This window comes from Amblyomma americanum, chromosome 3, assembly GCF_052857255.1.
Source record: "Amblyomma americanum isolate KBUSLIRL-KWMA chromosome 3, ASM5285725v1, whole genome shotgun sequence".
NCBI lineage: Eukaryota > Metazoa > Arthropoda > Arachnida > Ixodida > Ixodidae > Amblyomma > Amblyomma americanum.
Genome location: NC_135499.1, coordinates 22,669,743 through 22,693,353, shown reverse-complemented (window position 1 = coordinate 22,693,353; position 23,611 = coordinate 22,669,743). Strand labels below are relative to the sequence as shown.

The following is a 23,611-nucleotide window of genomic DNA, read 5'->3' as shown; positions in this document are numbered from 1 at the left end:
AAACCTCTTCCTGTGGTAACCACCACTGTGGCAATACCAGTGGCTCACGTTTATTTCAATGCACACTATGCTTTCTCCCTGTCTCCAAACTCTGTGGCAGTTGTTTTCCTTTCCAGAAATCGCTGCGCTGCCTTTAATTTAATTTCAACACCATTTGTTAGTCTCCATGTTCCAACTTCATGCTGCCAAGATAAACTATTCTATACGTTCTTTTTCACAGACACTGGTAAGGTGCTATTCACAACCTGAGAGTACCGGCCAAGAATGCTCCGAATGCTGTCACTTGTCTTTCTTTTGTCATTTAAGAGGGGCACATATAGGAGCTTGTAATATTCTGCTCGGTTGCCTCTAATGTGATTCATGGTGCGGCTGAATTTTGTCTTATTGGATAGCAGATTAGTTTATTTTTGAAATGAGCCGAATTCACGAAAACATGCAAGTTTATTGCTGTAGCAACGAATTGTAAGCTGTTACGAGATATGCTTTAAAATTCTAGTTGTATTGCCCATTCAGTCTCGACACTTTTTCGAAGGAAAATTCATGAGAGGATTTACAGTTTCGTCTGAACTTCACTCCAATTTGGTGCCTGGATTTGGCTCATTTCGAAGAAAATTCTTCATATGACAGCTTGTTTGATGCACTTCACTACTGTAGTTACAATTACTAAATATAGTACAATTAAGGTTATTTGCAATTACTATTTCTAGCCCACTACTACACGAAAAGCCCACTCCTACACGAATACACCACTGTAATTTGGTACTCACTGGTATAACATGCGATGCGCATATTTACTCTGTTTAAAAGAAGCCAGTCAGCTTGAGAATCTCGCCCGTCAAAATAATTTACTCAGCCAATTTCCTCACCTTTCTCTTCTTTAAACTGCTTTTTCCTATTTTTCTGTCCTGAAAAAACGACGCTTTTTGCATGGCATGAAAATTTATTTGTGCCTACTATAGGGACTCAACTACATAACCTTCATTAAGTGCATCCTAAAGCTAGCCAGTTTGTAGCTGCAAGTTAGCATCACTTTCTAGGACTCACGCTTTTCATTAGTCCGCGAACAGCAGCTGTCTTGTAGGGTGAAATTTGTTTCCTGGAGCCGCTAATGGCGTATATTTTCTGACGACTGTAGAGAGACTGTTACCTGTAACACATCATTGTGCGTCATTGGTGACAGTCCGAACGGACAGAAGCACAACTTCCCTTACCTCTAGTCAGCCCCCCGCATATTCTGGTTTTTCCTTCATTTTACGTTCGTCGCTTTCTCCTCAACTGCAACCTCAAACGCGAAGCAGGAAATCAGCGACTTAACGAGCGCAAAAATGTGCCGGAAGCAAAGGCGTCTGTTGGCGTGCTGCCGGACATCCGGAACGCACTTATTTCCAGGGCGGAAACCGCCCCAGCAGCTAATGAGGCGCCAGAGTACGGCATTATGCAAGGAGATGAAGCGTTGCTCGATGGCGTGGCGCACGGGGCCCGTCATGACGTCAGCAAGGTCACTACACGGCGGGGCGCTTCCGGCCACCAGCGTCCGTTGCGTGGTCGCGGTGGGCGACTGGGCGCACGCGAGCCTTGCTGGCCCACTTTGCTCAAGCAGTGGCACAGAGCACAAAAAATGCTGAAGAATCAGCCGAGCCTACCTGCGCTGATCGAGATGGTACAGTTGGTTGCCATCGAGCTTAGCGCACACTCGACATCATGGTTTACCGGAAAAGGCATATCTTGGGGTCGCAGAGCATAGACTGCTAGTTCATAGATTATGTTAGGTAGGCAATTAAATTCTGAGGCGGATGAATATAATACAGTGTAAAAAGAACGTGAAATCATGACACAGAGGTGCATCTCAGCGGAAGCTGAGATTCAATTTGATCATCGCTTCCCGAAAAGCAAAAAAGACGTTATGTTTAAGTAGCTGCATAGAAGCGCGTTTAAACATTTCAATAGTATATATTTCAAAGTAGTAAAGTCATGCATCATTCTTTTGTTCTAGGTAGCACGGACATTTAGAGCCACTAGTGCTCTAGGACGGGGGGTGTGTGGTGTGTACAAGCTGTACAATGAAAACACAAAAATGGGTCATTCAGGCTGTCATCTTTCTATAAAAAAAGCTAACATGAGCTCAAACAGCATGATAAAATGAATACGTTAATATTTTAATAGCATAGACTCCGTTGTGGCTTCCTAAGAGGCATTTGTAATAGCTATGATCATACCTATTTAAAATGAAATAATGAATGTAATGAACAAATATTCAACCCCCTAGGTGGCTCACATGGGCGTCCATTCATTTAAGAACTCGTTTTTACGAGGAAGAGGAAGAATGCAACGACGGCATGTGGGTGGCAGTTCATTCTCGTCGACCGTCGGGCCCTTTCGACCAGTTTCATATCTGCCGGTCTGGCTCTGAAGGGGTCACCCAGTTTTTACGAAGTTAAATTTTCTTCCTACTGGGTGTAACGAACCTCCCACAAGCCCCACTGGGCCGTTCCACGCCGAGAATCGGTGCTCGACGCTACCGTATCGATTTTATGTGGCACCACTCAGCCTGCTATGTCCGGTATCACTCAAAGCAGGCTTATCTCGCCTCAAGCAGGGCTGACACGGGGCTTCGGCGCATAGTTAGACGCTGGCGCTCCGTTCTTCGTCGCGAATTGGGTATGCAGCTAGCTTGCTGAACAGTGCCAGGATGAGCAGTGCGCATGGCCTCTTTTGCTATGCTGCGCCTTGGCTGGGTTCCACTGATCTTATCACCTCCTCGATGCACTGTGAGAACTTGCTATTACTTTGAGGGTCATCATTTTGTCAATCTTGACAGGACTTGGTCGTCATACGAAGAAGACGCTAATGGGGAGTATGAAGAAGGAGAACGAGGAGTGGGGGAAAAAATAAGCAAAAAGCTCAGCGCTCTGGTTCACTGCCGTTTGTCGTACGACCAATAACTTATCGCGATGCGCCCTTGTATGGCGTCATCGTGTGATCTTGGTGTCGTCGGTTTGTGCGGAACTTGCTTTTTTGGTGTCCTCCCGCCATTTTGTTTTTCGCATTGGAGAGGAGATTGCTAAGCTTGGATTCGTGGATAGAGACAGAGGGAGAGAAACAATTTTATTGCCATAGAATGTCGGGATTCAGGGTAGGTGGGCTTGATGTGGCCCCCAGGTGGGGGCGGCCTCCTGAGCCCAAGTGAAAGCCGCTGCAGTCTAAGACCAAGTGCGCCCTGTTATGGTAGGTGTACTGCATTTTTACTATGCCTGCTTACACTTTCCTTTAGGTACTAGCTGAATGATGCAAGCGCGGAGTGTCTCGTTCGTGCCACCACGCCCTGGCGGCCGGCGTTTCTCTCTACGGTCCCGTCGTATCCCCACCATCTCTAGGGACATTCCTATGCCCGTTATTATTGAGCCCGGTCCTCCCCAACAATAGAGGCAGCCTTGCACGGGTGAAGACAACACGCCAGCCCGTTCCAATGCGAGCCGATTGCGTGTTTGTGACACTTCTAAACAACGTGCTGCCGTGCTTTTGTGCGGTCTGCTTTTAGACGTGCTTTGCACACGAAAGTGCTCGTTTGTTTCCTACTCCGCTTTCAAATTGAATCAGGGTTACTAATCTTAAATTGCTTACTGTTTCAAAAGTACCACGCATCGTTCTGCTCAAGACGTTGCCTGCCTTCAGTTTTGAAACAGCCACTGGAGATCGAACGGCCCGCATCGCGAGGGGCTGGCGTGTTCCCTGCCGTATTGCCCTGTAGTACCTATGGTAGGTGCGTTCGCCCCTCCCTCGGCCTCCAACCGTTTCATCTGTCCCTGCTGCTGCTCTCCAGTCGGCTCTACTTGCGCGTTCTCCTTACTCTACACAGCCGTGCGAGGCGGTTGTTTTAAGCTCCTGCTGCACCCGCCGCACTTGGGCGTGATGGCTTTGAGGTCCGGTATGCCTGCAGTGAGCTGAGATAGCTTTGTGCGCGCGTCTCGATTTTGAAGAATCAGCATGTTTAATTTCATTTTATCACCTTAAAGGCCCCAAAAGAGGGGTGCTCCATAAGGGGTGGCAACAATTAAAAGCGCATATTCACAATGACAGAAAAGTTTTTACATTTTCAGCGAAAAGACTTGAGCAAGTGATGATGGCAACGTTGTTTGGAAGGCCGTTCCAGTCTGCAGCTGCACGACGAAAGAAGGAATTACAAAATGTGACGGTGCGTGAGCGTGGACGGGCAACTTGTAGGTGATGGCTGGTGCGATGAGATATGCGTGCTGGGGGATGAATATAAGGTGCTATGTGCATAGGGCTGTGGAAGAATTTGTGAAATAAAGACAGGCGGGCAATGCGACGGCTGAGCGATAAGGGTGATAATCCGGATGCTGTTTTTAAGGAGGAAACGCTGATATCATAAGATTACGATGAATTAATGAAGCGAGCAGCGCGATTTTGAAGAGATTCGAGGCCATTGATGAGGTAAGATTGATGAGGATTCCAAATGGGCGATGCAAATTCTAGTTTGGACCTAACGGATGATTTGTAAGCTAATAACTTTACATGTTTTGCAGCATGGTGAAGATGACGCTTGAGAAAACCTAGCGCCTTGTTTTCTGACGATATTACGTTAGTAACATGCAAGCTCCAAGAAAGATCGCTAGAAATTGTTATGCCTAGGTACTTGTATGACTGAATTAGTTGTAGGGGAACTTCTGATATTTCGTAAGAGAAAATTAGAGGATTGCGGCGGCGGCTGATGGACAAAAGATTACATTTACGTAGGTTAAGTTCCATTAGCTACATTACACCACTCCTGAACAGCAGTGAGATCATGTTCAAGAGAAGATTGGTCAGCATTGGTGAGAATAGCGCGGTAAAGTACACAATCGTCAGCGAACATGCGTATGTTAGATGTTACGTTTGAAGGCAGATCATTAATGTATATGAGAAACAGTAGTGGGTCAAGCACAGATCCCTGTGGAGCGCCCGACGTTACTAGGAGTGAGTTCGAGCTCTTATTGTTAACGGAGACAAACTGCGAACGATTAGTTAAAAACTCTTCAATCCACTTCAAAATGGGGGGGTGCAAATTTAATTGGGAAAGTTTTATCAGCAGGCGTTTATGGGGTACTTTATCAAAGGCTTTTGCAAAATCTAAAAATACGATGTCAGTCTGTAGGTTACAATCAAGGTTAGCATGCAGATCGTGAATGAACGTAGCAAGTTGGGTCTCGCAGGAATAACCCCGGCGAAACCCGTGCTGAGCAGGTTGAAAAAAGTTGTTCGAAACAAGGAATGCCATGATATGGGTATAGATGACGTGTTCCATGATTTTGCAGGGAATACTAGTTAGAGAGATGGGACGGTAATTAAGTGGCGAGTTCTTGTTACGTGATTTGTAGACTGGAATGACCTTCCCAATTTTCCAGTCTATGGGCAGTTGACCTGTGAAGAGTGACTGAGCGAATAACAAGCACAACAGAGATGAACATAAATCTTTGGTATTAATCAGTATTTTAGCGTTGATATTGTCAGTTCCTGCCGATGATGAAAGTTTAATGTTTTCAATTAGTGACGAAATTCCTGCTGAAGAAAACGTAAGAGAAGGCATAGTATCTTGAATAGCTGGGGCGTTTGGCGGAAATGCCGGATATCTTTCATTCGCAAACACGGAAGAAAAGGCTGCGTTGAACATATTGGCGCATTCTGTTTCGCATACAGTTTCACCCGAACCATCGGTGAGGGAAATAGTGCGTGTGCGCTGGGTGTGCTAGGAAGACATGCTCGCAAGCAGAAAGAGCAGGCTACACCACTCCGGGAGCCTTAGCTGCCCTGTCAGCTTAAGAGCGAACCGAGTACCGTTTAGGATGCTATGCCTATGGCACCAAGCTTGGTGTATGCCTAGTCCGATATAATATTGAAAATTCGCAACGCAACTTTTAAGTCAGTAGCATTACTTCCTTGTAATTCTGTATCTGGGTTTGCGAGTACTTGTGGAAAATACGTGAAATTAAAAATCTATATTGTTGCACGAGCATTTACTGAATAAGTGTGCAAGTCCAGCAATTTCGTTCCCATGCAGGCCTGGGCAGCGTCCATCGAGTCGTCGATGGAAAGGAGTTCATCTCCACTGCGAAGAAGGGGCTCCTTCATGGAGCTTTTTTTTGTTTTCAACACCTGTTACCCACCTCGCTGCGCTCTCACTACGGCGTTTACGCCAAGGTAAATGAGTACGAAACAACGGGAACAATAATTTCGATTAGAGTAAGAATTTCAGATAACGGTAAAAATGTATTTCAGTGGTAAATGTTGCTGAAAATGAAGTACTTTTTCTGCGGACGCAAAAGGTAACCCGATCTTTAGGCAGCCTTCTTGGATTGTGGTTTTCTGAAGGGTTCCGGCGCACGACTGAAATTTTTTCTTTCGGCAATTTCTATTTTCTTCTCTGGTTTGACGGCATGCGAGTAAAATTATCTGATGCCTGCTTTTAATACAGCGAGATGGCGCTGCGCAATACCAGGCATCCACGCATGCGATGCCGACCAAATTTCTTACATTATAGTTCGCATGCTTTGTGGATTTTAAAATGCTTAAACATTTCTCAGCATTTATCATTCAGCTAATGCTCATATCTAACCCAGTACCTGCTGTTCTATTTGCAGAATTAAAGGCGTCGAATTTCACAAAAATCAGAACTAATAATCTCATACGGAACTCTAGAAAATCTGTGAAGTATAGTTTTCGTTGCAAATATTGTTTGAAGTTTTTTTAGCATAATGAATTTCTTAATGCTATGAAGTACATAACCTTTTAACTGTTTGGTAACATCGGCAATATCATAAACTTCAATGTTTTTTTTGTGACGGAGGGAATACTGCTTAATGTTGACACAAACTGTTCACCTATCAAAGTGTGCTTAATAATATTGTCTCTTATTTATTTATAAAGACACATCAGCCGAACACATAGTTATAGCAGGCATTGGAGCGAAACAGCGAAAGAAAATTTCGAATAAAAGCTGACTGAAAAGGCAAAATTGGGAGCAAAAAATTAAATGCTATCGAAGGGCGAGCAAACCAGAGCAGAAGAGAACCCAGTAAAAGCGTGCCCTGCACAGAAGCACTTGTACATATAGAATCACCGGTCGATACCTGGCGGCACTGAAGATCAAAACCCGCACCTCTCGCAAAAAAGGCTCAAACCACTATAGAGGATGTGGGATACACTGGTATCCCTCCTCGTTGTTGTGCTCGCGCTCCCTACCTGCTGTTGAGTTCGGCGAAGTTTGACATGAGGAGGATTCCTTGAAAACCACCGGGAAGGTGAATGAGCCCTCTGGAAGAAACGTGGCTGTAGGAATGTCGGAAGCAGCGACGTTAATAGCGTCCCCACGTGTTCGAACATGCCATCGGTTCGACGAACGGAGTGTTGTCCTCTTCAGTCACGCTGGGGTTGAACAATTGTCCGAGAGCTGCGCCATCGACAAAGGTTCCACGTTCCGGTCATCAGACAACGAAGTACGAGATCTTTCAACACCTCCTGGGCGACAGCCCGCATTCCTGTGTCACGCAGGCGCCTTCCTGTTCCACATGGGCGCAGTCCGGACCAACGTGCGCGCCCACCTGGAGCCCGTGTGGACGACAACGTGACCGGGTCCTGTTCCCTTTCCATCGACCAAGCTGAAAGAGAACATCAGGACCGCCCTGCTGTGGGTGGTACCAACAGTGCCATCGTTTGGTTGGACATCGCTCTTCGATTTGGCAGCGACGGCAGCTCGAGCAACACGTCCGTAACGCCGTTCTTCTGCACATGCAGGTTGATCGGTGCCAGCCGGAAATTCTTGCGGCTGCCTACCCACCTTCGTGCTTTTGCAAGCCTTTTCTGCCGAAGACTGGACAGTGATTTTGTTTGCCAGTCACCGTTCTCAACGTTCCGGACCATTCCGGACCATTCGGCGGCGCGTCTGCGACCGCTCCTGGCAACCATTTCGCCACCAGCAGAGACATCTGTGTTCCGGACTGCTACAGGGGGGCGTGTTTCGTCACGCATTTTGGCAGCGACGGCAGCTCGAGCAACACGTCCGTAACGCCGTTCTTCTGCACATGCAGGTTGGTGACCGTCACTTATCTTTACCACGCGGTTATCACGCGCTTTTGCTGCCGTTGCTGCCAACTTGCTACAGTGTTCAGTGCTTTAACTGCGAGCCATGCCTCGGTGCTGTACTTGTCGCGTGGCGCTTCGTGATGACGAGCCTTCAATAGTTTGCTGTGACTGCAAATTTCATTTTCATGCTGTTGAGTGTTCTGGTATGACTGAAGAAGTGTTCAACTCTAAAAAAAGCAAAAAGTCCTGGAAATGTGCAATGTGCAGGCCAAGTGGCGCTCGGGACGACGGTCCCGTGGCTTTTGGAAAGGAGGACGCTGAACTAAAGTCCCTCGTATTAGAGATCAACCGGAAATTGTCATCCCTTCTCCCACTAACAGACAAAGTAGATGGCATTGAACAATCGATCCAGATGTTATCGAACCAGTTCGATGCAGTGCAAGAAAAGTTAAAGCAACAGGGAAAGGAAATAAAAGACATTAAGGCACGAATTGACCGAATTGAGAGAGAGGAAGACATTGGGGGCCTGGCGCGACTGCAAATGGATGTTGACGAGCTTGAGTGGCGGAGTAGGCGGTTAAACATTGAAATACATGGTCTAGCGGAATCTCAAGATGAAGACCTCCTTGCTAAAGTCAATGAACTTGCGGACGAGTTGAACATGCATCAACTCGTAAAGGAGGACGTTCTAGCTGTTCATAGGCTGCCCGCGAAGCCCGGGTACACAAAAGCCGTGATCGTGAGGTTTGCGCGCCAGGACCTAAGAGATGCATGGTTGGAAAAAAGAAAAGCTCTGAGGGATTCCGAGGGAAAGAGGTATATCACAGAAAACATGACAAAGCGTTCAAAAGCGCTCCTGGTAGCTGTCAAGGCATGGGCTAAATCGCATGACTATGACTTTGCCTGGCACTCAAACGGAAAGGTCCTGGTGCGCAGAAGGCCTGGGGACTCCGCCGTAGTCATCAAATGTGAAAGTGATCTCTCAAACCTGGTCACCTGAGTCTTGTGTCTGTGCTGTGTTGCCTTTTTTCTGTCTAAATTCCAAGTTCAATGGCGCATTTGGGATACATATCTTTGGATGAGCTAACCAAAGAATATGGAAATAGAGACACTCTCCTGCGTTGTTTCCACTTAAACGTTCAGTCTCTACAAAACAAAACTGCTGAACTTGAGTGCTTATATAATAGAATACAGAATTGCTTCAATGTACTTATGTTTACCGAGACCTGGCAAGCTCATGAAACGGATGCGTTTTACCTTCCTACCTTGAAAACATTTTATGTTCATAGAACCAAGCGCCGTGGTGGGGGCGTATCTCTTCTTGTAGAAAACTCCTTACAAGCCCGTTTATTGGCAGACTTCTCTGCTGTTACAGATAGTTATGAAATTGTGTGTGTGCAGGCAAAAGATATCGTTATTGCAGCATGCTACCGTCCTCCAGATGGCAATGTGTGTGATTTTTTTGAGTTCCTAGACAATATGTTAACATTTGTAAATGAAAATCATTATAATGTCATTATTGGCGGTGACTTTAATATTGACATGTCATGTAATACCTCCAGAAAAGTTGAATTTGAAAATCTGCTTAGTAGCAATGCCTGCTCTAACCTTATAAATATGGCTACTCGGTTGACACCTACTTCAGAAACTACTATAGATTTGTTCCTAGCTAATTATGATATAGGGTCCATCACTACAGCTATTCTTCCCTGTTCCATTAGTGACCATATGGCAATATGTTGCAAGGTTGACACTAATCCGTTTAATACAACAGAGAGCCCTGCGATGTTTTGTCAGTTGATTTCACAGAAAACACTAGACTCTTTCCGTACAGAGTTAGAAACTACAAGCTGGGACTACATCCGGAACATTGCTGATGCAAATGCTGCATATGAAGCGTTTATGGGTCGTTTCTTATGTATCTATAAAAAGCATTTCATTCGTAAGGAACGTGTAAAAAACAAAAATTATAAAAAACCTTGGATGACCCGTGAACTTCATAAAAAAATCCATAAAAAAGATCGACTTTTCAAAAAATTTATGAATTCCCGTAATGAGGCGGACCTTCTAGCTTTTAAACGTTTCCGTAATGTTTTAAATAAAGAACTGAAAAAGTGCAGGGACGCCTACTACTTTCGTTACTTTTCTATGTGTTCAGGTCGAATGAGTGAATTATGGAGTAAAATGAATGCTCTTATGGGACGTGGGCAGGAAAAAGATTCTGTAGTAGAGATTATACATGACGGAAAAACGCTGAGAGGGGACGCAATGGTTAATGCTATTAACGAGTTCTTTGTTAACAGGAATGTGACTGCACGCCCTTCAGGAAACAACACAATGCAAAGTACAGCTAACACCAATACTTTTTTCTTGGAACCAACCGACATTCAAGAAGTTTGCTCTGTGTTTGCAAATTTGAAAAATTCGCGTAGCTGCGACGCTGACGATGTGCAAATTAGTCCAGTGAAATATGTCCTTGACGTTATAAGTCCCATACTAACCTACATATATAATCTTTGCCTTTCAACTGCAGTTTATCCAACAAAAATGCAAGTGGCTCGAGTGATTCCGCTATACAAAAAAAAGGGTGATAATCGAGATGTTTCGAACTACCGCCCCATATCAATATTGCCTGTGTTTTCTAAAGGTCTGGAAAAAATCCTATTCAAACAACTTTCACGTTTCTGCCACAAATATGATATAATCACAAAATCGCAGTATGGCTTCCAAAAACATCGGTCCACAGAACTGGCACTTCTTGATCAAAAAGAATACATTTTGCAAAACTTCGAGGATAAAAACTACGTTCTGGGGATTTTTGTTGACTTTACGCAGGCTTTTGACAACATTAATCACTCTATTCTTTTTGATAAATTACATCACTACGGTATCAGAGGACATGCACTTAATATGTTAATTAGTTATCTCTCTCACAGAAAACAATTTGTTCAAGTAAGCCATTTAATATCTAATCAGAAAGCAATAGTCGCAGGCGTACCTCAAGGAAGTATTCTTGGTCCCTTACTCTTTAATTTATACATTAATGATATAGTATGTATATCATCTGACCTGAAGTTTGTTATATATGCAGACGACACTAGTATATTTGTGCCTTCATCCTCTTGTGCTGACGCGTTCGTTAAAGGAAACATAGCCTTAAAAAAGTTGGAAGCATGGACAGACAGTAATCAACTGAATATTAATACAAAAAAAACAAAAGCAGTAATTTTTCACCCTAAGGGTAAGCAGCTATCTACCGATTACGATCTTCTGTTTAGAGGTACAAGGATTGAGGTCGTCGAAATAATAAAGGTATTGGGCGTTTTCTTTTCCAAGACGTTGCAATGGGATGACCACGTAAACCATATTTTGCAGAAATTATGTTCCATAACAGGTATACTCAGTCGAAATCGTTATGTCTTTCCAATGTCTGCAAAACTAGCCATTTATTATGCCTTATTTTCTTCTTACATGAACTATTCTCATTTAGTCTGGGGCACAACGACCGACAAAAACCTTAGTAGTCTTTTAAGGATGCAAAAAAAGGTTTTACGGATCATTAATAATTTGCCTAAGTTTTACTCAAGTAAATTTATCTTCAGAAATCTTAAGGTCATTCCAATAACTAAAATGTATCATTATAAACTCCTACGCGAATATAAACTCAGCATCAAGGAAAATCAAAGGCTGTTTTTGGACATATCGAACTTAGAATTAATAGGCAACGCGGCCTACAATACGAGGACAACAGACCGTTGGAAAGTGCCAAAATGCCGTACGAACTATGGGTTTCAGAGTCTTAGGAATAACCTGCCTAGATTACTAAATGAACATATTAAAGCGGGAACAGATATTTTAGGACTAAATTTTCGGAACCTGAAGGCGTTGTTTTATTAATTTGCATGTCCCTAATACACACCACACATTTCATAAACAAAACACCTTGTACAGATATTTAGCCACTGTTTCATTATGATTGCATGTCTTTATTTCCCGACCGTTCCATGAGCTTGTCGCCATACCTTTCATAAAAATGCCCAGTTATAATTTTGTTTGTCTCTGTATATTTCTGTATATTTTTTTCTGTACATTTGTTTCTGGACTGTGTTGCTTCGTTGCCGTCAATGCCAGGGGGGACCAAGATTTTTTTTCAAGCCGTAAAGGAACGGCTTTTCTTCTTGGCCCCTTTCACAATGTGTACGTCATGTTGTGAAGAACAAATAAAAATGAATGAATGAATGAATTCCCCAGCTAGGGATCTGGGGAATACGAAGGGCACTTAACGAGCTGCTGGTTTGGGTACGGAGACACTTCCGACCGCCAAGACGCTCTCTTTATTGAGAAGCACTTTCAGTTTCTCTCACCTGTACAGTATGTAAATAGTCTTTGTATAAAGTTTTCCAAGTTTTCTTCCTCCGATCGTCCTCGTCTCTTCTCCGGCCCAGTCACGCCACCTGAATCCCAATATCGTCCCCCGCGCGAGCGGTCAACGTGATTCCCAAGCGCGCGCGCCGCCGAGAACGTGGAGAGAAGGCACTCTTGCGTCGCTGCTCATTCGCCAACCTTGACGTGACGTCACGGCAGCGCACGGGCGACTTAGGGAAGGGGTTGCATTCCTGAGCCCGCGAGTGTAATGCCCGAGGGGTATAAAAAGGAGAAGACCGTGGCGGGGAATCCCTCTCTTGCCACACACAGGCGAGTAACGCCTGCGTGTAGCCACCACGGAAGCTCGCCTTCCCAGCCAGCTGAACGCAGTGCCCCATAAGTTAGTGCGCTATTATCCCGATGTCGGTTAAGTATTTTAAAAACCAACTTTAACTTGCTACTGGTATAGGTAGTCACTGTTGCCCTTGACCTGTCATCATCATCATCGACATCCAGGGCTGTGAAACCACTCTCAACTACACTGAAAAATCAATTAAAAGCGTTGACCAAATGTTTACGGGAATCCCTCAAGTAGATTTCTAAGAAGTGAGTAATTACTCATTGGCATCCACCAGAGCGCAGCAATACGGCTAAAAACGAAAGCTTACTCAACCTTGAGGGATTCCCTTCAACATTTGACCGACACTGTTCCCACTTGGAATTATTGATCAATTCGCTATCGCCCTAACATAAGCATGGCGCTCCGGTTAGCCCAGTTGGCACAGCGACTGCTCCGGTTAAACGGTGGTCGTGGGACTGGAATCCGGAGCGGAATGAATTTTTCTTTAAGTGCGAAGTTTCTGAGAAAGTTTCTTCGCTTCCCTTTGTAGCCGTATGGCTGCGCTTCGGTGGATGCCAATGCGTAATTACTCCCTTATTACTCATTAAAAGCACCGGGCAAGCGCGATGAATCTGTCTGATGAGCGTCAGCTGTCAAGGTCGTCATTTTATTTGGGTAAATAATCCTATTTAAAAGTCGATTAGGCTGTTTCCACTTATCTTTAGAATTACAAAGCAGTTCCCAATAAAAAGTGAAAAGTCGTCGAAGCTGACCTCATTTCACTGCTTCAATCGTTGTTGAATGCTTTAAAACGTCCTAAGAGAACAGTATTATATCTCCTATCTTAAATTACTCCCCAGTGTTTCGAGGTTTTCTTCAGATCCGCGGTATTTATGGTTTCAAGGCATGTATTGCGTACCATTGTTTCTCAGTCTGGGCAATAAAATTGTACGGACACTCAAGCCCAGAAATTCTGGACAGACGCATTCTTCAACAGGGAGTAGTTTACGAACGCAATTTCTTCATATGTCGTCACATTCGACAACTGCACTGTATTCGATGAGCTCGCCCATAGCGCAAAAGACCTGTGTTAAAAATGCATTTCAAACACATTGTATTAATTTCATATTGGCTTTGCATTTTTGCCTCTGTTATATCATTGCCTTCGGGCCTTTTCATTCATCTTCAGATTGCGTGCAGGCAGGGGCTTATTATTTTTCATTTTTTAGGTTGCACCAGCCCTAACGATTGTCCCTATGCTTAAATTGCAATATCAACGCTTTCTAAGTATGCTAGGAGTAATATTTTATACATTCTGACAAATTCGCCAATGATACATTTCCTGTCTGGTGATTATTTTTATAACACATTAAAAATATGTACATTAAATGAATTACATTAAAAATAAAATAAAAATGTACAACTAATACATTAAAAATATACCGAAAATATACAATTATTACAGAAAAATATACTAAAAATATACATTAAATACATTACAGTACAATAAAAATGCACTAAAAATGTGCATTTAATAGATTAAAAATATAGTCAATTCGCCTTAAAAAAGGTGTACTAGTCGGATTCACCTGATGGTGCTGATCAAGATTGTGAACAGCAGAAGTATTGAAGTAATGACAGCGTGAGGTGACAGATAATCCCAGAGAAAACGCGTTGTCATCAAAAAGTCTATGCCGGTGCAAGGCCGCGTGACGGGACTTGAACTGAAAAGATGGCGCCACACAACAAATGCCGACAGAAAGTGGCGTCAGTGAACACGAGCTATTCCGACAAGCTTGATACTTGGCTTGGCTTATAAATACCCCTTCAAAGGAGACACATTATCTTGCCGAGTGAGGCGCTTTTTGCGCAAAGACTGTGGGCCTCCAAATTGTCGCACATACGTCGAAGTGGTCGCTTATGAATCTGCGGTCTATCTAGAACCAAACTGTTAGTCGTAACTTGCGTCAGGCATCGGTTAGGAGTCGAACTGTCAACCAACAAATACATGGACGTCTATAGGAGACGGTCAGCCCTGCCAGTCGGGGTCCTTTTCGCTGGCGTGTTCAGGCCCGGAGGCGAGCATGGCGCCATTGCCGGTATATTGCTATCACGCTGCCCACACGTTATTTAAATAAGTGGTGATTGCCTTTCTGCTAAAAGTTAACATAAAAGAAACGACGACAGAAAAACGAGTTTTCACTCTTCTCGGAAACGTCATTTCGAGCACTAGGTGGTTCCAAGGCAGCTTGTAGTGTGCTGAAAATATGCTGAAGAGGACTACCCATTTGTTAGAATTGAAGTATACAATGTACGAATTAATTTCGTATTTACGAAAGTACACTTTAAATGCATTGCCAACATGTCATTTCCCAAAACGCAATTTCGAGCACTTACTGTTCAATGGCAGCTTGAAGTGTGCTGCAAATATGCTGACGCGGACTACCGATTTGTTAGAGTTGAAGTATGCTATGCACGAATTAATTTCGTGTTTACGAAAGTACACATTAAATGCGTTGCCAACATTTCATTTCCCAAAACGCAATTTCGAGCACTGACGGTTCAATAGCAGCTTGAAGTGTGCTGCAAACATGCTAATGCGGACTATCCATTTGTTAGAATTGAACTATACTATGCACGAATTAATTTCCTATTTACGAAAGTACACTTTGCATTGCCAACATGTCATTTTCCCAAACGCGATTTCCAGCACTAAGTGTTCAAAGAAGCTTGAAGCGCGCGCTGCAAATATGTTGACGCGGACTACCATTTGTTAGGGTTGAAATATACAATGCACGAATTAATTTCGTATTTACGAAAGTAAACTTTAAATGCATTGCCAACATGTCATTTCTCGAAACGCAATTTCAAGCACTATCTGCTAAATGGCAGCTTGAAGTGTGCTGCAAGTATGCTGACGCGGACTACCCATTTCTTAGAATTACAGTATAATAAGCACGAATTATTTTCCTATTTACGAAAGTACAATTTTAATCCATTGCCAACATGTCATTTCCTGAAACGCGATTTCGAGCACTAAGTGTTCAATGGCAGCTTGAAATGTGCAGCAGATATGCTGACGCGGACTGCCCTTTCGTTAGAGTTGAAGTATACTATGCACGAAATAATTTTCCATTTACTAAACTACATTTTAAATGCATCGCCAACATGTCATTTATCGAAATGCGATTTCGAGCGTTAACTTTTCAATGGCAGCTTGAAGTGTACTGCAAATATGCTGACGCGGACTGCCCATTTGTTAGAGTTGAAGTATACTACGCTCGAATTAATTTCCCATTTACGAAAGTACACATTAAAGTACACATGTCATTTCCCGAAACGCTATGTCGAGCAATAACTGTTGAATGGCAGCTTTAAATGTGCTCTAAATACGTTTACGCGGACAACCCATTTGTTAGATTTGAAGTATATTATGCACGAAATAATTTCGTATTTACGAAAGTACACTTTAAACGCGTTGCCAACATGTCATTTCCCGAAAAGCTATTTTTAGCACTAACTGTTCAATAGCAGCTTGAAGTGTGCTGTAAATATGCTGACGCGGACTCCCCATTTGTTAGAGTTGAAGTATACTATGCACGAATTAATTTCGTATTTCCTAAAGTACACTTTAAATGCATTGCCAACATGTCATTTCGGGAAACAAGATTTCCAGCACTAAGTTTTCAATGGCATATTGAAGGGCGCTGGATATATACGCTGACGCGGACTACCTATTTGTTGCAGTTGAAGTATACTATGCACAAATTAATTTCGTATGTACAAAACTACACATTAAATGCAATCCCAAATGTCATTTCCAGAAACGCGATTTCGAGCACTAACTGTTCAATGGCAGCTTGAAGTGGGCTGCAAATGTGCTGACGCGTACGACCCCTTTGTTAGAATTGAAGTATACTATGCACGAATTATTTTCCTATTTACGAAAAACACTTTAAATGCTTCGCCAACATGTTATTTCCCTAAACGCGATTTCGAGCACTAAGTGTTCAATGGCATCTTGAAGTCTGCTGCAAATATGCTGACGCGGACTACCCATTTGTGAGAATTGAAATATACTATGCACGAATTTGTTTCGTATTTACGAAAGTACACTTTCAATGCATTGCTAACATGTCATTTCCCGAAACGCGGTCTCGAGCACTAATTGCTCAACGGAAGCTTGAAGTGTGCTTGAAATATGGTAACGGGGACAAACCATTTGTTGGAATTTAAGTGTACTATGCACGAATTAATTTCCTATTTATGAAAGTACACTTTAAATGCATTGCCAATATGTCATTTCCCGAAAGGCGATTTCGAGCTCTAGTTGTTTAAAGGCAGCTTGAATTGCGCTGCAAATATGCTGACCCGGGCTACCCTTTTGTTAGAATGGAATTATACTATGCACGAGTTAGTTTCCTATCTACTAAAGTGCACTTTACATGCATTGCCAACATGTCATTTCCCGAAACGCGATTTCTAGCACTAGCTATCAATGGCAGGTTGAAATGTGCCGCAGACATGCTGACGCGGACTACACACTTCTTATAATTGTAGTGTACTATGCACGAACTGATTTCTTATTCACGAAAGTAGCCTTTAAATGCATTTCCAACATGTTAATTCCCTAAACGCGGTTTCGAGCACTAATTGTTCAATGGCAGCTTGGAGTGTGCTGTAAATATGGTAACGCGGACTACCCATTTGTTGGAATTGAAGTATACTATGCACGAATAAGTTTCCTATTTTCGAAAGTGCACTTTACATGCATTGCCAACATGTCATTTCCCTAAACGCGATCTCTAGCACTAACTGTTCAATGGCAGCTTGAAGTGCGCTGAAAATATGCTGACGCGGACTACCAATATGTTAGAATAGAAGTATACTTTGCACGAATTAATTTCGTATTTACGAAAGTACACTTTAAATGCATTGCCAACATGTCATTTCTCGAAACGCAATTTCGAGCACTAACTGTTCAATGGCAACTTGAATTGTGCAGCAGATATGCTGGCGCGGACTGCCCTATCGTTAGAGTTGAAATATGCTATGCACGAATTAATTTCGTATTTACGAAAGTACACTTCAAATGCATTGCCAACACGGCATTACCCGAAACGCGGTTTTGAGCACTAATTGTTCAATGGCAGCTTGAAGTGTGCTGTAAATATGGTAACGCGGACTAAGCATTTGTAGGAATTAGTGTTCTATGCACGAATTACATTCCTATTTACGAAAGTGCACTTTATATTATATGAAGAAGTTAGCTCAAAACTAAGACAGAGACCGAGAATAAACACAACAGACGACAGACGAGCGCTTGTGTGTTTCTTCTCGGTCTCTGTCTAAGTTTTGCGCTAACTTCTTCCATATCATGCAAGGCCATCTTGCCCACAACACGTTCTTCTGCACTTTATATGCATTGCCAACATGTCATTTCCCGAAACGCAATTTCGAGCACTATCTGTTCAATGGCAGCTTGAAGTGTGCTGTAAATATGGTAACGCGGACTACCCATTTTTTATAATTGTATTGTGCTATGCACAAACTGATTTCGTATTTACGAAAGTACACTATAAGTGCATTGCCAACATGTCATTTCCCGAAACGCGATTTGCAGCATTAACTGTCAATGGCAGCTTGAAATGTGCAGCAGGCATGCTGACGCGGACTACCCATTTGTTATAATTGTATTGTGCTCTGCACGAACTGATTTCGTATTTACCAAAGTACACTATAAGTTCATTGCCAACATGTCATTTCCCGAAACACGATTTGGAGCATTAACTGTCAATGGCAGCTTGAAGTGTGCTGAAAATATGCTGACGCGGACTACCCATTTGTTATAATTGTATTGTTCTATGCACGAACTGATTTCGTATTTACGAAAGTACACTATAAGTGCATTGCCAACATGTGATTTCCCGAAACGCAATTTGGAGCATTAACTCTCAATGGCCGCTTGAAGTGTGAAGCAGGCATGCTGACGCGGACTGCCCATTTGTTATAATTGTATTGTGCTATGCACGAACTGATTTCGTTTTTACCAAAGTACACTATAAGTGCATTGCCAACATGTCATTTCCGGAAACGCGATTTGGAGCATTAACTGTCAATGGCAGTTAGCAGTGTGCTGCAAATATGCTGACGCGGACTGCCCATTTGTTATATTGTATTGTGCTATGCACGAACTGATTTCGTATTTACGAAAATACACTATATGTGCATTGGCAACATGTCTTTTCCCAAAACGCGATTTGGAGCATTAACTGTCAATGGCAGCTTGAAGTGTGCTGCAAATATGCTCACGCGTACTACCCATTTGTTACAGTTGGAGTATACTATGCGCAAATTATTTCGTATATACGAACTACACATTAAATACAATCCCAAATGTCCTTTCCAGAAACGCGATTTTGAGCACTAAGTGTTCAATGGCATATTGAAGTGCGCTGCATATATGCTGAAGCGGGCTACCATTTGTTAGTGTTGAAGTATACTATGCACGAATTAATTTCGTACTTACGAAACCACAATTTAAATGCATTGCTACATGTCATTTCCAGACACGACATTTCGAGCACTAACTCTTCCATAGCAGCTTGAAGAGGGCTAGAAATATGCTGACGCGTACGACCCATATGTTAGAATTGAAGCATACTATGCACGAAATAATTTCCTATTTACGAAAGTACGCTTTAAATCCTTCGCCAACATGTCATTTCCCTAAACGCGATTTCGAGCACTTACTGTTCAATGGCAGCTTGAAGTGTACAGCAGATATGCTGACGCGGACTGCCCTTTCGTTAGAGTTCAAGTATACTATGTACGAATTAATTCCGTATTTACGAAAGTACACTTTAACTGCATTGCCAACATGTTATTTCCCTAAACGCGATTTCGAGCACTTAATTTTCAATGGAAGCTTGAAGTGCCCTGCAAATATGCTGACACGGACTACCCATTGGTTAGAATTGAAGTATACTACGCACGAACTAGTTTCCTATTTACGAAAATACACTTTAAATGCATTGGCAACATGTCATTTCCCGAAACGCGGTTTCGAGCACTAATTGTTCAATGGCAGCTTGAAGTGTGCTGTAAATATGCTGACGCGGGATACCCTTCTGTTAGAGTTGAATTATACTATGCACGAATTAGTTTCCTATTAACGAAAGTGCACTTTATATGCATTCCCAACATGTCATTTCCCGAAAGGCGATTTCGAGCTCTGTCAATGGCAGGTATAAGTGTGCTGCAGACATGTTGACGCGGACTACCCATTTGTTATAATTTTAGTGTACCTGGCACGAACTGATTTCGTATTTACGAAAGTACACTTTAAATGCATTACCAACATGTTATTTCCCGAAACGCGATTTCAAGGACAAACTGCTCAATGGCAACTTGAAGTGTGCAGCAGATGTGCTGGCGGGGACTGCCCTTTCGTTAGAGTTGAAGTATACTATGCACGAATTGATTTCGTATTTACGAAAGTACACTTTAAATGCATTCCCAACACGTCAATTCCCGAACGGCGGTTTCGAGCACTAATTGTTCAATGAGAGCTTGAAGTGTGCTGTAAATATGGTAACGCGGACTAATTGGAATTAGTGTACTATGGACGAATTACTTTCCTATTTACGAAAGTGCACTTTATATGATATGGAAGAAGTTAGCGAAAAACTAAGACACAGACCGAGAATAAACACACCAGACGTCAGACGAGCGCTTGTGTGTTTCTTCTCGGTCTCTGTCTAAGTTTTGCGCTACCTTCTTCCATATCATGCAAAGCCAACTTGCCCGACAACACACTCTTCTGCACTTTATATGCATTGCCAACATGTCATTTCCCGAAACGCGATTTGGAGCATTAACTGTCAAAGGCAGCTTGAAATGTGCAGCAGGCATGCTGACGCGGACTACCCATTTGTTATAATTGTATTGTGCTATGCACGAACTGATTTCGTATTTACGAAAGTACACTATAAGTGCATTGCCAACATGTCATTTCTCGAAACGCAATTTCGAGCACTATCTGTTCAATGGCAGCTTGAAGTGTGCTGTAAATATGGTAACGCGGACTACCCATTTTTTATAATTGTATTGTGCTATGCACAAACTGATTTCGTATTTACCAAAGTACACTATAAGTTCATTGCCAACATGTCATTTCCGGAAACACGATTTGGAGCATTAACTGTCAATGGCAGCTTGAAGTGTGCTGAAAATATGCTGACGCGGACTACCCATTTGTTATAATTGTATTGTTCTATGCACGAACTGATTTCGTATTTACGAAAGTACACTATAAGTGCATTGCCAACATGTGATTTCCCGAAACGCAATTTGGAGCATTAACTCTCAATGGCCGCTTGAAGTGTGAAGCAGGCATGCTGACGCGGACTGCCCATTTGTTATAATTGTATTGTGCTATGCACGAACTGATTTCGTTTTTACCAAAGTACACTATAAGTGCATTGCCAACATGTCATTTCCGGAAACGCGATTTGGAGCATTAACTGTCAATGGCAGTTAGCAGTGTGCTGCAAATATGCTGACGCGGACTACCCATTTGTTATATTGTATTGTGCTATGCACGAACTGATTTCGTATTTACGAAAATACACTATATGTGCATTGGCAACATGTCTTTTCCCAAAACGCGATTTGGAGCATTAACTGTCAATGGCAGCTTGAAGTGTGCTGCAAATATGCTCACGCGTACTACCCATTTGTTACAGTTGGAGTATACTATGCGCAAATTATTTCGTATATACGAACTACACATTAAATACAATCCCAAATGTCCTTTCCAGAAACGCGATTTTGAGCACTAAGTGTTCAATGGCATATTGAAGTGCGCTGCATATATGCTGAAGCGGGCTACCATTTGTTAGTATTGAAGTATACTATGCACGAATTAATTTCCTAGTTACAAAACTACAATTTAAATGCATTGCCAACATGTCATTTCGCGAAGCAAGATTCCCAGCACAAACTGTTCAATGGCAGCTTGAAGTGTACTTAAAAAATGCGGACGCAAACTACCTATTTGTTAGAAAAGAATTATACTATGCACGATTTAATTTCCTATTTACGAAAGTACACTTTGCATTGCCAACATGTCATTTCCCCAAACGCGATTTCGAGCAATAACTGTTGAGGAAAGCTTGAAGTGCGCTGCAAATATGCTGACACGGACTACCCATTTGTTAGAATTGAAGTATACTATGCATGAAATAATTCCTAATTAAGAAAGTACACTTTAAATGCATTGCCAACAAGTCATTTCCCAAAACGCGGTTTCGAGCACTAATTATTCAATCGAAGCTTGAAGTGTGCTGTAAATATGGTAACGCGGAATAACCAGTTGTTGGAATTGAAGTGTATAATGCAGGAATTAATTTCCTATTTATGAAAGTACACAATAAATGCATTACCAATATGTCATTTCCCGAAAGGCGATTTCGAGCTCTATTTGTTGAAAGGCAGCTTGAATGTGCAGCAAATATGCTGACGCCGGCTACCCTTTTGTTAGAATTCAACCATACTATGCACGAATTAGTTTCCTATCTACGAAAGTGCTTTTTATATGCAATGGCAACATGTCATTTCCCGAAACGCGATTTCGAGCACTAACAGTCAATGGCAGGTTGAAGCGTGCTGCAGACACGCTGACGCGGACTACACAATTGTTATAATTGTAGTGCACTATGCACGAACTGATTCCGTTTTTAAGAAAGTACCCTTTAAATGCATTACCAACCTGTCATTTCCCGAAACGCGATTTCAAGCACAAGCTGTTCAATGGCAACTTGAAGTGTGCAGCAGATATGCTGGCGCGGACTGCCCTTTCGTCAGAGTTGAAGCATACTATGCACGATTTAATTTCGTATTTACAAAAGTAAACTTTAAATGCATTGCCAGCATGTTATTTCCTTAAACGCGTTTACGAGCACTAATTGTTCAATGGCAGCTTGGAGTGTGCCGTAAATATGATAACGGGGACTACCCCTTCGTTGGAATTGAAGTGTACTATGCACGAATAAGTTTCCCATTTTTGAAAGTGCATTTTACATGCATTGCTAACATGTCGTTTCTCGAACGCGATTTCGAGCACTAACTGTTCAATGGCAACATGAAATCTGCTGTAAATATACTGACGAGGGCTACCCATTTGTTTGAGTTGAAGTATACTATGCATGAATTAATTTCCTATTTACGGAAGTACACTTTCCATTGCCAACAGGTCATTTCCCCAAACGCGATCTCGAGCACTAACTGTTCAATGGAAGGTTGAAGTGCGCTGCAAATATGCTGACGCGGACTACGCATTTGTTAGGGTTGCTGTATACTATGCACGTATTAATTTCGTATTTACGAAACTACACATTAAATGCAATGCCAAAGGTCATTTCAAGGAACGCAATTTCGAGCACTAACTGTTCAATGGCAGCTTGAAATGGGCTGCAAATGTGCAGACGCGTACGACCCATTAGTTAGAATTGAAGTATACTATGCAAGAATTAATTTCGTACTTACGAAAGTACATTTTATATGCTTCGGCAACATGTCATTTACCTAAACGCGATTTCGAGCATTTACTGTCAATGACAGCTTTAAGTGTGCAGCAAATATGCTGACGCGGACTACCCATTTGTTATAATTGTATTGTGCTATACACAAACTGATTTCGTATTTACGAAAATACACTATATGTGGATTGCCAACATGTCATTTCCCGAAACGCGATTTGGAGCATTAACTGTCAATGGCAGCTTGAAATGTGCAGCAGGCATGCTGACGCGGACTACCCATTTGTTA

At 42.5% G+C, this 23,611-nt stretch overlaps 1 protein-coding gene across 15 annotated transcripts in view; it reads right to left on the bottom strand.

Moving 5' to 3' along the window:
* The window catches only part of LOC144124478 (uncharacterized), a 254,597-nt gene that overhangs the window by 6,294 nt on the left and 224,692 nt on the right, over positions 1 to 23,611 (bottom strand). The window contains exon 1 of one of the 15 annotated variants that reach the window (XM_077657172.1): positions 1,045 to 1,243. The exons of the other annotated variants lie outside the window; for them this stretch is intronic. Within the exon in view, the coding sequence (XP_077513298.1) occupies positions 1,045 to 1,053 (9 nt within the window). The 5' untranslated portion in view covers positions 1,054 to 1,243. Of the gene's footprint in view, positions 1 to 1,044; positions 1,244 to 23,611 lie in introns of those variants that run through there. 15 annotated transcript variants of the gene reach the window in all.